At 35.0% G+C, this 15,234-nt stretch overlaps 3 protein-coding genes across 5 annotated transcripts; 2 read left to right on the plus strand and 1 right to left on the minus strand.

The window, feature by feature from the left end:
• Positions 1-3,577: 3,577 nt before the first annotated feature.
• On the plus strand, positions 3,578-5,523 carry LOC7490385 (aspartic proteinase PCS1). The gene has a single exon (XM_002315179.4). The coding sequence runs from the start codon at positions 3,805-3,807 to the stop codon at positions 5,137-5,139; it is 1,335 nt and encodes a 444-aa protein (XP_002315215.2). The 5' UTR covers positions 3,578-3,804; the 3' UTR covers positions 5,140-5,523.
• A 2,653-nt stretch (positions 5,524-8,176) lies between these two features.
• On the plus strand, positions 8,177-11,819 carry LOC7490386 (E3 ubiquitin-protein ligase SDIR1). Of its 3 annotated transcripts, XM_002315180.4 has the most exons (9): positions 8,177-8,351; positions 8,430-8,621; positions 8,716-8,770; positions 8,929-8,981; positions 9,108-9,336; positions 9,508-9,622; positions 10,215-10,260; positions 10,990-11,118; positions 11,501-11,819. In XM_002315180.4, the coding sequence occupies exons 2-9, from the start codon at positions 8,544-8,546 to the stop codon at positions 11,624-11,626; spliced, it is 831 nt and encodes a 276-aa protein (XP_002315216.1). In that variant the 5' UTR covers positions 8,177-8,351; positions 8,430-8,543; the 3' UTR covers positions 11,627-11,819. The 3 variants fall into 3 exon arrangements, with proteins under 3 accessions (XP_002315216.1, XP_024466522.1, XP_024466523.1); XM_024610754.2 differs by lacking the exons at positions 8,177-8,351; positions 8,929-8,981 and having other exon boundaries at positions 8,436-8,621; XM_024610755.2 differs by lacking the exons at positions 8,177-8,351; positions 8,716-8,770 and having other exon boundaries at positions 8,482-8,621.
• Positions 11,820-12,184: 365 nt separating this feature from the next.
• LOC7490387 (peptidyl-prolyl cis-trans isomerase FKBP20-1) lies at positions 12,185-14,697 on the minus strand. The gene is made up of 6 exons (XM_002316238.4): positions 14,531-14,697; positions 14,094-14,216; positions 13,873-14,006; positions 13,702-13,781; positions 12,577-12,669; positions 12,185-12,458 (listed from the first exon to the last, which is right to left on the minus strand). Exons 2-6 carry the CDS (start codon positions 14,200-14,202, stop codon positions 12,308-12,310), a joined length of 567 nt encoding a protein of 188 aa, XP_002316274.2. The 5' UTR covers positions 14,203-14,216; positions 14,531-14,697; the 3' UTR covers positions 12,185-12,307.
• Between the last annotated feature and the right edge of the window lie 537 nt (positions 14,698-15,234).

Here is a 15,234-nt window from a genome sequence, read left to right on the forward strand (position 1 = left end):
GCTAAATGTTAAGGAAAAACATCGAAGTTGTTGTTGTTTAATGTTTTCAACTCAATAGTTCAAGATGAGATGAACCGGAGCTGTTCTCTTGGCATTGAGTGTCTTGCCGGTCTCCATATCAATCCAGCTATCGAACAGTAATTGAAAATATTTTGGAAACTGAGTCGGTAACCAAACAATGGATTGGAAGGAGAGGCATATTTTCAACTCACTAGTGGACATAAGATGAACATTGTAACCCCTGCAATTTTCCAGGGAAGTGTAAATATGGGCGCTTTACCGTCAAAAGTATTCTGTCTTTATTCTAGAAAATGTGTTGCATAATTGTGTAAAAGCCAACGATGCAATAACTATTCGATTTGCGATTGATAGCGAGAGGTTCGTCTGGTTACTTGAGGTGTCATCACTAGCTAGCTAGCTAGCTAGATTCGTGATTCTTTAGTACAGTTGTGACTTGGCTTGTCTCACGATAGAAAGCTAATGCACGATGAAGCAGAAGCACAATGAATTTTGGTGGCCGCCAATTCATTTGAGGAATCATTATGTAGGATAATAATATAAATTATATTTTATAATTTTATTTATTTAATATATATTTTAAGTTATTGAATCGTAATTTTTTGAATATGATATTAAAGTTTTGTTGTTTAAATGGTGATAAATTTAAATCTCAATATTTTCATCTTTTTTTTATAATTAAAATTAATTAATATCATAGGATATTAATATAGGATATTAATGTAAATTTATACAAGTTTTAAATTTAATTTATTTGAGAGAAAATGTTAAAAATAATATAAATCATATATTGATGCAAGTTTTAATCTTAAAGGAATTTCATTTAAGATGATATTTTAAAAAATAATAAAAATTATATATTTACATATTTCACTTAAAGGAATGTATTAAAAAATAATATAAATTATATATTGAAATCTCACCTAACAACTCAAGTTTTTAGATTGAGATGATTTTTTAATAATGAATAATTTTTTAATAAATTAATTAGTGTTTATTTGAAAGTTTTTTTTATCTTTAATCAGCTTTCTTAAAAAAAATAATATATTTCTTGAAGTTTCTTTTGCAATAAGATTAGAGCATGATTACTTTTCATCATGATTTATTACATAAAATATATTTCTTTCATAGGCTAGAGATCTTATGTAGAGCTTGATGAACTAGTTGAGTAATTTGAGTTTCATCCCGCGTGGTCCTTGTATTTTAGAATTTTGATCCTTGCTTTATTTTACCTCAGCATATAATTAATTCAATATTTTAACTTCATAATATGCAATATGGAATGATTGTTAAATACAATAATAATAATAATAATAATAATAATAATAATAATAAACATTTTTTTAGTTACGTCACGACATTCTTGAGGTGTGAAATTACAATAAGAAATCAAAACTCTTGTCAATATGTTATAATTGACTTGTTTCCGTCAATCAGCAATCGAGACAAACCTAAAGTTAAAAAATCTCTCCCTGTTACAATTTATTGATTGGAAGAGTTGGCAAGCTATTTCCTTCTCACAGACCAAAGTCTCGATTACGAATCTTTGCCGAAAGTTTCAAATTTCAAACCTTTGTTTAATTCTGGGTTACAATCACGAATATTTTACACATAAATCAATTTGGCTTGTCTATTATTGTTCGTGAGTCAAGATTAAATAAGAGCTTCTCATGTCCAACCGAAGGGTTTTGATGGCTACCGGTTCTTGGGCTCTTCCTGGTTTTGATAAAACAATCCACTTTTTGTCCCCCACTGCACCTTCCAGAGAAATACCCTTTTTGAAAGGGCTCATTGGCCATTGTAAAACTGTCTCCATGCACCATGAAAGCAGTTGGAGATACAGTCTTTGAACTAAAAAAACAACAGATTTCTCATAAACACAAAAATTGTAAGTGCTCACAGTTCTCAAAGGAGAAGAAAAAAATTCAAGTCGAGCCTGTAATAATATCATGGTGTCGTTTTATTGACAATGTAGTAAAATTACAGGACAGCATCGTGCTACAAAAGTTATGTAACAATCGCACACAGAACACTATGCATATGTGATGAAGTAGAAAATCCAAGCAATTGACATCGGCCAAGAGAAAAGGTCCAGCAGTTTTCATGGAAACTTCAATAAAATAAACTTTTAAAGGCAGAGGACAATGTTTTAGCGTACAGGGTTTCATGGAGATGATTTAATTACCAAACTCTTTTATATAGTTTCAATGTAGCAATCACTTTAAAACAAGACAGTTTTTGTTTCGTCGTCAAGAAATTCAAGCCTTGATTAACTAATTTTTTAGTATCTAAATTGACTTGGGACAACATTAAGCAATTGCTACCTATCACAATGCAAAGAAAGGGGAGTGGAATTTGCCAAAATGCAAGCCGCAATGCATTGCCTATCACATATAACAGTTGCTTTTCGTGCCAAATTAAGAAACCACAAAGAAATTTTTAGTTAACTACGACATTAATGGAAGGAGAAAAGTAACATTCGAATTTTAAATTATGATTTCATTAAAAACAATTAATTAAGCACCTAACCTAAGATCTATATGTCATCTCCCGACCAAACATGTATTAATCCCCACTTCAACATGGTTGATTCCATAACCATCATTATCTTATAACTGTTCTCATGTGTGCCGTGGATAAACTTAGCAGATGAAATTTTTCAATTTCATTTTGGAAAATTACCCTTTTCCTAACAGGAAGAGTACATGTAACGGAATTAAAATCCAACATGAATACGCAGATGAAGAGTATTGAACTGATGCGAGTTTAGACTTGAACGATAGACAATCCAAGACAGACAGCAAACACAACAAATTCGACAACATAAAATGATAGTTACACAACAATATAGTGAGTTGTTATGTCAGTTACGATCATAGCTTTATGAGAAAAATGAGTGTTTAGATCATAAAGGCATGACTACTAAACATGAAAGCATGACTGAGATTGCTTTCTAAAACACTAAAATTATAAAAATATATAACAAAACCATTCACTAAGTTAATGAAAATATGAGAAAAAAAGCACCTCACTACTTTTTAAAATATAGAGATGATAGTTTTATATTTTGTAATTTTTCATATGCTTGTTTTTAAATAGGTTGCATAGTCTTGATTGTGTAGGGAAATGTTAGCTTGGGTGTATAATATGTTAGTTTTGTATATACTATTCAAGTTTTGTGCATAGAATACATGCATACAAATTTGTGTAGTTTTTTGTTGTTTTGAGATTAATAAAGATTGAAATTGATTTATGTAATAATACGTGTGCTTATTTAGGTTATATCCTTTTTAATTATGTGTTTCACTTGTCTCGTAAAACGGAAGAGTATAAAAAAAAATTTAGACGAAGAAAAACACTTAATTATTAGATAAAAATGAGTAGTTGAAAAAAAAAAAAAAAACTGAATCCGAGAAGAAGCTAGTCTGCCGCATAAAAGCTGGAAAATTTCGACCATAATTTAACCCTGTGACAGTACTGTGATGGACTCGAAGTCGAAGGTGTCATTCACATCATCCCCGAGAAAAGGCCTTTTGTTTTGTAATTGTCCACACGACGAAAATCCCAGTCTCCAAAACTAACACCACGTATTCTCTTACAATTAATGCATTTTTCCAAGCATAGTATTTAAGCAACACAAATAAAGGAAACTCCACAAGATTGACCGCAACTCCCTCCCTCGCCTTCATCAATTAGTTCATTGATCTTTCAAGTTTACAATTATAAGCCATTGAAAGCGATTGAAGCCCCAAGCCAAGATAAACAGAATTTATCAAACAAGACATCATGGTTTATCTTCGGCTTCTTGTCCAGCTATTTATTTCCTTCATTTTCTTGCGATCCAAACAATGTTTCTCTTCAAATCAATCACCAATAATATTACCTCTAAGAATCCAAAACAACCATCATATCTCAACACGAAGACTCTTCTCCAATAGTTCTTCAAAAACCACGGGCAAGCTCTTATTTCATCACAATGTTACCCTCACTGCCTCTCTCACCATTGGCACGCCCCCACAAAACATTACAATGGTTCTTGACACAGGCAGTGAGCTTTCTTGGCTCCGTTGCAAAAAAGAACCGAACTTTACATCCATTTTTAATCCTCTTGCCTCCAAAACATACACTAAAATACCTTGTTCTTCACAAACCTGCAAGACACGAACCAGTGACCTTACCCTGCCCGTTACTTGTGACCCGGCCAAGCTCTGCCACTTCATCATCTCTTACGCTGATGCCTCTTCCGTTGAAGGCCACCTCGCATTTGAAACTTTCCGGTTCGGATCGTTGACGCGGCCCGCTACTGTTTTCGGGTGCATGGACTCGGGCTCTAGCTCCAATACAGAGGAAGATGCAAAGACAACCGGGTTAATGGGCATGAACCGTGGGTCATTATCATTTGTGAACCAGATGGGATTTAGAAAATTCTCATATTGCATATCGGGTCTTGACTCGACCGGTTTTTTGCTTCTTGGGGAAGCCAGATACTCGTGGCTTAAACCCTTAAATTACACTCCTTTGGTTCAAATTTCGACCCCTTTACCCTATTTTGATCGGGTCGCTTACTCGGTTCAGCTTGAGGGAATAAAGGTAAATAACAAGGTTTTGCCTTTGCCCAAATCGGTGTTTGTACCGGACCATACCGGAGCAGGGCAAACCATGGTCGACTCGGGTACCCAGTTCACGTTTTTATTGGGTCCGGTTTATAGTGCCTTGAGAAAAGAATTTCTATTACAAACTGCAGGGGTTCTAAGAGTTTTAAACGAACCTCAGTACGTGTTTCAAGGAGCAATGGATCTCTGTTATTTGATTGACTCAACTAGCTCTACCCTGCCAAATCTACCGGTTGTTAAGTTAATGTTTCGGGGAGCCGAGATGAGTGTATCGGGTCAAAGATTGTTGTATCGGGTTCCGGGTGAAGTTAGAGGGAAGGATTCAGTGTGGTGCTTTACTTTCGGAAACTCTGACGAGTTGGGAATTTCATCGTTCTTGATTGGTCACCACCAACAACAAAATGTTTGGATGGAGTATGATCTTGAAAATTCTAGGATTGGATTTGCGGAGTTAAGGTGTGATCTTGCTGGTCAACGGCTCGGCTTGGACGTCAAGAATTTAGCATGACTACTCTGCGCCGGGTCAGCTCACACGTGGGGCTAATAAAGTCTATATATTTTCAGTAGAAAAAAAAGGGAAAAGGCCCTTTATTACCCGTCTTTGATGGATGGGGTGCCACCCTATTTTAAAGACTTGAGAATATATAAAGTTCCATGTTTTTTGGGGGCGTTGTGGAGTGTGGGGATTGGATTGAAAAAAATGAGCCATCGTCCAGTCCATGGTTCACCACGATGCCTAGTCGTAGCCCACTGATCGGACAGTGGCTGTGCGTGAAGAAAATTTGGGATTTTGGAGCATCAAATGCACTGCTCGGTAATATATTTTTGTATCTTAAATAATATATTTAAAATATGATGCCAATTGGGATTCAACTCCCTTCCATTGCTTTCATATTTGTTATTCTCTGAATCTCTGTTGAATTTGTGTCAGGTTACTGAGTGATTTCGTCTTCATGTTTCAAAAATGATTTTTAAAAAAATTAAATTTTTTATTTTGAATTTATTTTTTAATATTTTCGTATAATTTTGATATATGATGTCATATATAATTTTTAAAAATAAAAATAATATTTAAAAAAATAACTGTTATTATAATAATAATAATAAAAATAAAAATAACTAATGAAATATGATTAATTTGGTTTAATACTGGGGGCAGTTGGCTTGTGGGTGCCATGCCAACACATTTTGCTCTGTTCTGCACTTTACAACTAGCAATAGTGTAAAGTTGCCCTATCGGCTGTTCTGGAGAGCCATTTGATTGTGAAATTTCACCAATCTCCATGTCTCTGTCCAGCCAGCGGTTCTCCTGTTAAGGTACTCTCCTGTCTTTTGATGCAAATGGACGGCTAGTAATCATTGAAGTTCACGATGTGATTTGTTAAATTGTTTTGAAAGTATTTTTAAAAATATTTAATTTTTTAAAAAATTAATTTCATATTATTTGATATATTAATATCAAAAATAATTTTTTAAAAATAAAAAATATTATTTTAATATATTTTAAAATGAAAAGTCTCAATCATATTTTAAATCTTATACATGCTTCTGACTTCCGGTTCATGTAGAGTAAAAATAGGGTGATATTGTTTTTAAAAATATTATTTTATTTAAAAATATATTAAAATAATATTTTTTTAATTTTTAAAAAATATTTTTGATATTAAAATATTAAAATGAGAGGTAAATATATATAATTTTTTTAAATAAACAGGCTTTTAGTTCTTCTGAATACGGATTTCTGAACTTTCTGAGAGGTAGGCTGGCAGTGTCAGCCGCCATATGTGATCCACTCACTTGTATATGTGTAGTCATTCAACATTGTACAATCAGACTGTAGAAATATCTCCTTTGAAAAAAATAACATTCTTGCTTGATGTAATTTACATGACTGTCCTTTGCGAATATTATCTTATCTTTGTAGTTTTATATGCAATAAATTAGAAGCCAAATCCATTTTGATTTGATTAGAGAAATCTAAATCAGGGAGGTTAGCAGATAAAAAGCACAGCTGAAGGGAGTAAGTTAGGTATTAAGATTACGTGGGATTGGATATAGCTTGGCAAAAAGCCCTCCAGAAGCCCCGTACCGTCCATGCAATTATGGGTGTTTAGTATTGTAATTAATAATGTTTTATAAATGTGTTTTTATTAAAAATACATTAAAATAATATTTTTATTTTTTTCATATTAAAACAAAATCCAAAAAATAAATTTAATATTTTTAAATAAAAAAAAATTTTAAAAATAAAAATTCATACATGATACATATTGGAGCTATAATACCTAATGTATAAGTTATAGCCCAATTGTGTGTCACTGTTGCAGACAAATTGAGTTCCTATTTATCTCACTCTTTAAAGATAGGTAAGTTCAAAAATGTCTCCGGGACGGGCGGTGAAACCGGAGTTTAATAAAAATTTAACTTTTTTTACATTTTTTAATATATTAATATTAATCTTTAAAATTTTAAAAATAAAAAATATTTTAAAAAACTATCACTATTGTTCCAAACACTCTTTACAAGTTGAGCATGAAATCCGGCTCATAGGCTTTTGGTCGGCACACGCATGATAATTAACGAACAAGAAAAAGAATTAAGGTTGGTGGCAGTTCAATGTTGTAATAATTAACGAGTGTCAATTTTTTAAATTTAAATGTTAATCTTGTCTCCATCAACTAGTCACGTGTATCAATTGTTGGATTTATAATATGATTAAATGATAATTTTGAAATTCAAAATTATTTAATTATTGCAACGGTTAACTAAAAAGGCTAAATACATTTTTTTTTCATTCTATCGAATATTTTTAAAATTAAAAAGTCAACTGTAATATTATTTTATCCTCGTTAATTGAAGTAATTATTAGAAAAAAGTTTAGAGCACCTCTGCATAGTAGTGATCCAAAAGCTTGATCCCTGAAACCAGGATTACAAAGACGAAATCGTATCTACTTCCCTCACAGTAGTAATTTCATTCGAATTTATAATATGCTTTACTGGAGAGATTTTTTTTTTTTTTTAGATTTGAGGAAACCCCACTTTTAGAAAGCATGCTTTGTGGGTCCAGGTGAACAAGTAAAATCCCGGCTGTCTCAGGCTCTTACAAAATATGCACGTCATGACTCGAACTCGAGACCTACTTTGCAGATCTCAAGTTTTTTGTCATTACGCCACACCTTTTAAGAACTCTTTACAGAAAAGATAAATTAGATATATTAAACAAATAATACCGTTTCATAACAAAATCCAAAGAAAATAGAATATCACTGAAACAGTGACTTTTTTTTAAATATACGAAGAGGTAAAATAGTTAATACAATTCAATAGAAGTGAATTTATTAGTTTTAAAAGATCAAGGAAGAGCTTATTATTGTTGATTTATCTTAAAAAGCGTACTTTTGTAACAAAATACTCATCCAGCCCAGCCCAGCCCAGCCCAGCCCAAGGATCCCAAGAAAGAGAAAACATGGTAAGCATTTTCGTGTGGTGAATAAAAAGCACAAAACCGACGTCGCTTAGACCATCATCATTAACAAATAATAACGGACGCAATGGTTCACAAAACGGAAGGAACCGAGTATTGGCTTCGGGGAGTCGACAAAGGTTGAAATGAAAGCGTTGGTTTTAGGCAACAAAACAAAAGGAAAGGCCTAAAACCAACCAACAAATTCATTGTTCAATCCCTTAGATCGCATCATATCCATCATGATCATCCTCTGTAAGTACATCTCATCTCATTTCATTGATTGAGTTAGGTGTTTGAAAATTGAAACCCTAAATCACGAACTAATTGCAGATTGACGGAATCGAAGCTGAGTGGAGAAGCTGGTGCTGTTGCTATTGTTATTGCTATTAAAAGAAATACATTGATAATATAATTATTATCAAGATAGAAGGAACGAAAAGAAGAATGAGTTTTGTTTTCCGGGGAGCTCGATCTGATATCGAAAATGGCTTCCCTAGTTTTGTACCTGAACGACGTACACTGGTAATCTTATTATTAATGTCACTCCTTTCTTTATTTTTGTTTCTTGTTGATTATGTAATAATTTGTTGTGTTTTTTTCTAATAACAATAATCAGCGTGTTCACGCAACTCGGCCTGTCAATTCCAATTCACTTGTTTTTCTTGTCACAGGTAACTTCAATTTCATCATCATCGTTGTCGCACATCATGATCAATAATAATATTAATAATAACAACAATAATAAATCCGTCTTATAGTTTAATCGTTTTTTTCTTTCAAATTCTTCTTGCTGCCTTTTGTTTTATTTATTTACTATTGGTTTTGGCAGTTCTCTTGCTATTCATGATTTTGAACTCGCACCAAATGTCACCTAATTTCCTGGTATTTTTCTTTTTTTTTTTAACTGAATACAGAATCTAGTAAATTTCATGTCTTTCTTTACTGATAATGATGAGTTTTAGAGTTGTTTGTGCTAACTATGTTATGTTTTTTTTTTTTGAGATGTAGCTTTGGCTAGTGCTTGGTGTGTTTTTTATGGCGACGACTTTGAGGATGTATGCAACCTGTCAACAACTCCAAGCTCAGGCGCAAGCCCATGCTGTGATGGCAAGTGGTCTTCTTGGTCATACTGAGTTGCGGTTGCATATGCCGCCATCCATAGCCCTTGCTACCAGAGGGCGTTTGCAAGGACTCAGGCTTCAGCTTGCACTTCTTGATCGAGAGTTTGATGACCTAGGTTTGTGTTCGTGGTTGTATTGTGCATGGAAGGGGACAATTATGTGTTACGAGTCAATTTTTTTGAAAGATGAAACATGCTGTTTAGTTTTCATTTTACTTTTGTTCTTTCCTTGCTAATTTCGTTTGTTTTCTGAAAAGGATTGTTCATGTAGGGGTTGTTTGCATGCAGATTATGAAACTTTGAGAGCACTGGATGGTGATAACGTTCCCAATGGCACTTCAATGAGCGAGGAAGAGATAAATGCCCTTCCAGTTCACAAATACAAGGTCACTGGTCCTCAAAAGTAAGTGTTAATGTTTTGTTTGACTTGTGTATTTTAGAAGTGCTTTTATGTGAATGTTGCTCGAAAAATATACGAATGGCATTATAGAGACTGAGGAGTTTGCTTAGGCATTTGGCCTTTTGGTTGTGGGTGTCTGCAAGCATGCCATGCTTAGGGATTGCATATTGTGTCAATTTTGTTTCCATATAAACAGTTTGATTGTCGGGCTGGAGCAGTTAGTTAAAAAAATTTTGGAGTTCCCCATGAACTTATCAGATTTCTTTGTTGATTCGAGAACTTGAAAATCTTAAAAACCAGTCTGAATGAATGAACAACACTCCAAATCCAGAGAAGGTAGAGCCTCCTCATTTTCCCACCTCTTCCAACATTCCCTGAATCAGATCCTGGATAGCTGTTTTAGCAAAGTGAAAAATAATCAAACACATAAGATGATTTTTAGAAGAATGTAGTTTTTCTTTTTGAAAAGAAACAAAACCAGTTTGAATCAGCAACATATGCATAGCTTATCATACATATTTTTGTTCTCTCTGCATATCCTTTTGAGTTTTTTTGTGTTTTGATGTCTTGACAACAAGCTGTTTCTTGTTGTCAGTGGTGGCTCCTCAATGCAACAAGCCTCTTCTTCTGTCTCGGCTGAGGTACAAGCCTTTGTTTCATGTCAATTACTTTTTTTCCCTTTTTTTTTTCTAGGTATGTCAGAACTTCAGGTTCATTAAAATTTATATTGTGCACATTGAGACGTGCAAATGTGGTTCGCAATCTGCTGCCTTGTCATTTAACAATTCAACTGCTTTAGTTATGGTCTATCAATGCACATTCAGTGGCTGTATCTCTGTAAAAGTCAGTGCTGTAAAGCTTCTTACTGGTTAGTGGTATAGAAGTGTGGGGGATAGATAATTAGTTTACCATCTTTAATGGTCTAGAACTGGCTTCAAATAATTGTTTCTTTTAATGGTCTAGAACTGGCTTCAAATGATCGTTTCTTGTCAAATGGGCATCTCCTAAGTTTCAAACAATCAACTTTTGTGGATCCTTGCATGAGCAACCATGTCAGGCACATACAATTCTTTCTGTGGGAGTAGGTATGCATGCCAAACACAGTTTATAATGCTACACATGCAACGGGGTGTGCCTACTGGACACAGTAGATAAAGCTACATGTGCAACTGGGCGTGCATACTGAACACAGTAACATAATACTGCATCTGCAACTGGAGACAGCTTAAGTATTTCTGCACCTGCTGACCACTTTTTAGTACATCAGGCATAATGATGCCTTTTTACAGCAATGGAGCCCTCTATTTTTCAATATCATTTTGGCTCACATCAGCGCAGTTAATCAGCCATTCTTTTATTCTTCTCTGTAGCAAAAGAAGCAAGATACAGGTAATGCTATTGGGAGCATGAAGTCTTCAGATGATGAGCTGACTTGCAGTGTGTGCTTGGAGCAAGTTAGCATGGGGGAAGTGATCCGCACCTTGCCATGTTTACATCAGGTTCAGACTCTTCTCGTAGTTATTTAACTTTGCTGCACCGCACCCTTTTATTTTATTAATCTAAACTGACCACTTGGTCTCATTAACTTCACAGAGGGTCCCTCATTTAAGTGCTTAAAACATAGACCGCTGTGCATTCTTTTATGCCATTTGGTCTCTGACTTGCTTCCTTGGGCAGTCAGAAACTCGGTTCAAATTTTGCCCGTACTAAGTAGTGACTTGTTGAAGCAATTTCTCTGCATCTGCTATGTTGTAGTTATTTCAGTTCCCCTTTTCCTTTTTCTTTCCCCTCTTTGGGTGAAAAACAGTAATCTTCAATGGCTTTGTGTTTTACCAGTACAAGTTTTGAGACCTCATGCCAGAAAATATCTTCATTTTGCAGTTCCATGCGAATTGCATTGATCCATGGCTACGGCAACAGGGAACATGCCCAGTCTGTAAATTTAGGGCAGGATCTGGGTGGAATGAAAATGGACAAGGTGGATTGGATGCTTCATACATGGTTTAGCTACAAGCACTGGCATATAGTTTTGATAGATTTATATACTAAATACACAGCATTTATAAGCTCATTGATGAACATGGAAGGACTAATTGAGGGTGGCTAAGCAATTGTTGTAACACTTGATTTAACATTATAAAAACGGAGGTTCCTGTATAATCAATGACATAAATACAAGTTATATCACAGTATTTCAGCAGCTCAGAAATGTAATTATATTGCATTTACGGTGTCAACCGTGCAATGTGGGATCTAAGAAATACTATATGGTAAAATCTTCTTTCAGGGTCAAAGGATGCAAACTAAAGCCTCCGTCTTAAGTAATAGATTGATTCCTTTGTAAAGCTCAGGCATAATGCGTTCACCATCTGTTCTGAGCAAGGAGGGGACACTAACCGACTCGGCCTCTCAAGCTCTTTGCCTAACCCAAAAAGATAACCCAGTTCACCATCCCAGGTGAGAGCGGACTGGGACTTTATCTCAGAGGCATGAGCACCCCCAGGGCCCGCACCATCTAAATCTTGACCAGTCCGTAACTGAAAATCTTAAGGTATTAACAACTCATAATTTAAAGGTCTTTCATATCATCATATGGTCAAAGTCAATAAGCACACGACAAATGTTTCCTGCATGTATCATCTCATTTATCTAATATTCGTTCTTCATGAAGTTAACAGCGACATGGCCCTATTTTGCCTTTCCCTTCCCCTTCCCTTGACCTTTCTTCGATTCCAGCTTGGCTTGTATTCTGGCGGCAGCGGCGGCTTTAGCTTCTTCTCTCCTCTTCTTCTCTTCCTCTTTAGCTGCTGCAGCAAGCTCCCTCTGCTTCTTCAGCTCCCTGATTCAACATTAAAGAATGTCACAAGGCCATTTTATTGTGTCAGTGAGGAAAATTCGAAAAAAAAAATTCAAAATTGAGAGTGATCTATTTTTTTATGTCAAGAAGTATAACTTACTCGAGCCTGGCCCTCTCTTCTGAAACACTGGTCACACTGGAACCCTTCCGTGGCTTGCAGGCCACCAACTCCACCTCAAAAATAAGAGTTGCGCTGTTTAAAGTATACAAATATTTAATCAAAGTAGAACCAGACCTCCATTTTTATGATAGTGCGAAGACAACTACCAAGAGCGTGCACTAACTGGCATGTTGGATTATTTTAGCCATACAAGCTCCATTTTACAATTCAAATAATTTAGATCTTTGATCCACCAAAGTAACTGAATTGCAAAGTTTATAATAAAATTGCACAAGATTATTGTATATCTCTAATGGTAGTTGGACCAACATACTTAGGGGATTAATTAAACAGGACAGTCTATCGACCCACAAATTCATCTTGTTTCTGTCACAAAATTGCATGACTAGTTTCATCGAAACAGTCACCTCAAATGTTATATGCATGATTCATGAGTTATTTTTTTTTATTATAACATCAAAAGAATAGATAGGTATACATTCTTTGTTAATATCTCTCGGAAAACTAGAATCAGATATCCAAGATGGAAGATCCAGGACTGCACTCAGAACTATCCACAAGGAGAATTGGATTGCTTGTTTAGAAAGACATTCAGTTCAGCTGCCATCCACCAAGGTTTAAATCTTGTGGGAGATTTGAACGGCTGTTAAAAGGGACGTCTGAGTCTATACGGGGAAAAATTAAGGATGGGCTTTCCTGTTAGTGTTTAAACACCAGTCTATGACTACCTCGTTGATTGTGCACACATGCAGATTTTATTAATACTTTGAATAGGTTGCTGATGAGGGTGCGGTACCAAGGAGGATAATCAAGCAGCCCGGGTTGAAAATAATGGTGGCGGCCAATAAGGATTCCAATGAGGATGCTCAACGAGCTGGGGTGAAAATGGTGGTGGCAGTGGCAGTAGGTGATTCTAGTAAAAATACCAATCATATTTAGGAAACGCTTTTGGAGACAAAAATCTCCAGTCACATTTATTTCATTTCCAGTAGATCTTTCCTAGGCCATTGATTTTGAGCACAAATGTTCCTAATTCAAACAAGTCTCGGCATCAGAAAAGTTATTCTAAACAACAAATTGAAAAATGAATCTACATTGACATACTCAGGTGGGATATCTGGCGGGGAACCTGCACTGCCATAAGCAAATTCTGGTTTGCAAGTAATTTTTGCAACCTCCCCAACCTGGTAAAACCAAAAATATACATGTTACTCTACAAGAGATAAAAATCTTAAAACGAAGTAGAAAGCTTGCATTGAGAAAGCAAGTTTTGACCTTCATGGTTTTCACTGCAATCTCCCATGCCTGAATCACCGAGCCCTTCCCAAGTTCAAATGAGAACACAGTATTATCCATGCGTGTCGTATCAAAAACTTCACCGGTTTCAGCAAGTGTGCCCTCGTATTGAACTGTTCAAAGCAAGAATTCACATTTTATTTGGTAAACCAAAAACAAGTTAGTTAAAATCACTAACTAGCAGCAAGAGCATACCATACCATCAACAAGAGGAAGATCATCCGAAGGACAAAGCGCATCAGCTTTCGCTTTCCTCAAGATTGTCTTGACAACACCTCCATCACCGGATAAATCAATTGAATCACTCATGTCACCTCAATAGCCTGATTCATCCAATTAGATCAGATAATAATCACCAATTAACATTTATTATTATTGGCTATTGAGATAGAATCAGACACATGAAAATAACGACAATCGGGGCCAGAACCCTAGGGTTTTAATTACTAATAAAAAAAAGATTACTACTGCTTCATTTTGCCTCACATTTCTATATTAATATACAGAAACAAGTGATTAGATGCATATTAATCGAACATCAGTTCAAATTTCACTATAAGAAAAAACTATTTAAAAAAAAAAAAAACTGCAATAAAATCTTACTACCAGATGATGATTTTTTTTTGTTTGAACTGACCTGGTTCAGTGAGAGAGAAGAGAATACGAGAAGAGATGGAAAAATCGGGTTGAATCAGTGACGAGGTATCGGGGGAAATGACAGGGATATCGGTGGCCATAGGCGTCTTGGTGTGGTCTTTCAGCGCAGCTGTGTGTGAGAAGAAACGAATATAGTGAGCGACAAATGTGAATGTGGGCTTGAAGCCCAGTATACGATTAGAGAAAAAGAACTTTAAAGCCCATGGTCTCTTCTTCTCATTGCAGGGTTGGATATTTTAGGCTCGGTATGGGATGTACGCGAGTCTAATGTTGGTTTAAGTTTTTAGTTTTGCTGAGCTAATATCACTCCTCCAATGCTCCGCCTGTAGAAATCTACCGTTTAACTTCTTATGAACTCGTGGAAAAGTATGGTGTCGAATGCAGAATGTTTCATCGCTTTAAGAGACTTAATTAGTCTATATTTATGTAAAATAACTTGAAAAAAATAATTAAATTGGGTAGAATCTATTAGGATTTATCTAGTGACATTGGTTGTCGGCTCAATAATTATAATTAAAACTTCAGCTAGTATTTCCAAAGGTGTCATTTATATAAATTCTGTGACGAGCCAAAATATTTGGGTAAAATTAACCAAATAAAATAGAGCTAGTAAACACGTTAAATTCATAGAATTTGAGTTTGAGAGTTAGTCAAGCTCAAAATAATCTGAGTCTGACAAACAAG

The sequence above is a fragment of the Populus trichocarpa genome, chromosome 10 (assembly GCF_000002775.5).
Source record: "Populus trichocarpa isolate Nisqually-1 chromosome 10, P.trichocarpa_v4.1, whole genome shotgun sequence".
Lineage (NCBI taxonomy): Eukaryota > Viridiplantae > Streptophyta > Magnoliopsida > Malpighiales > Salicaceae > Populus > Populus trichocarpa.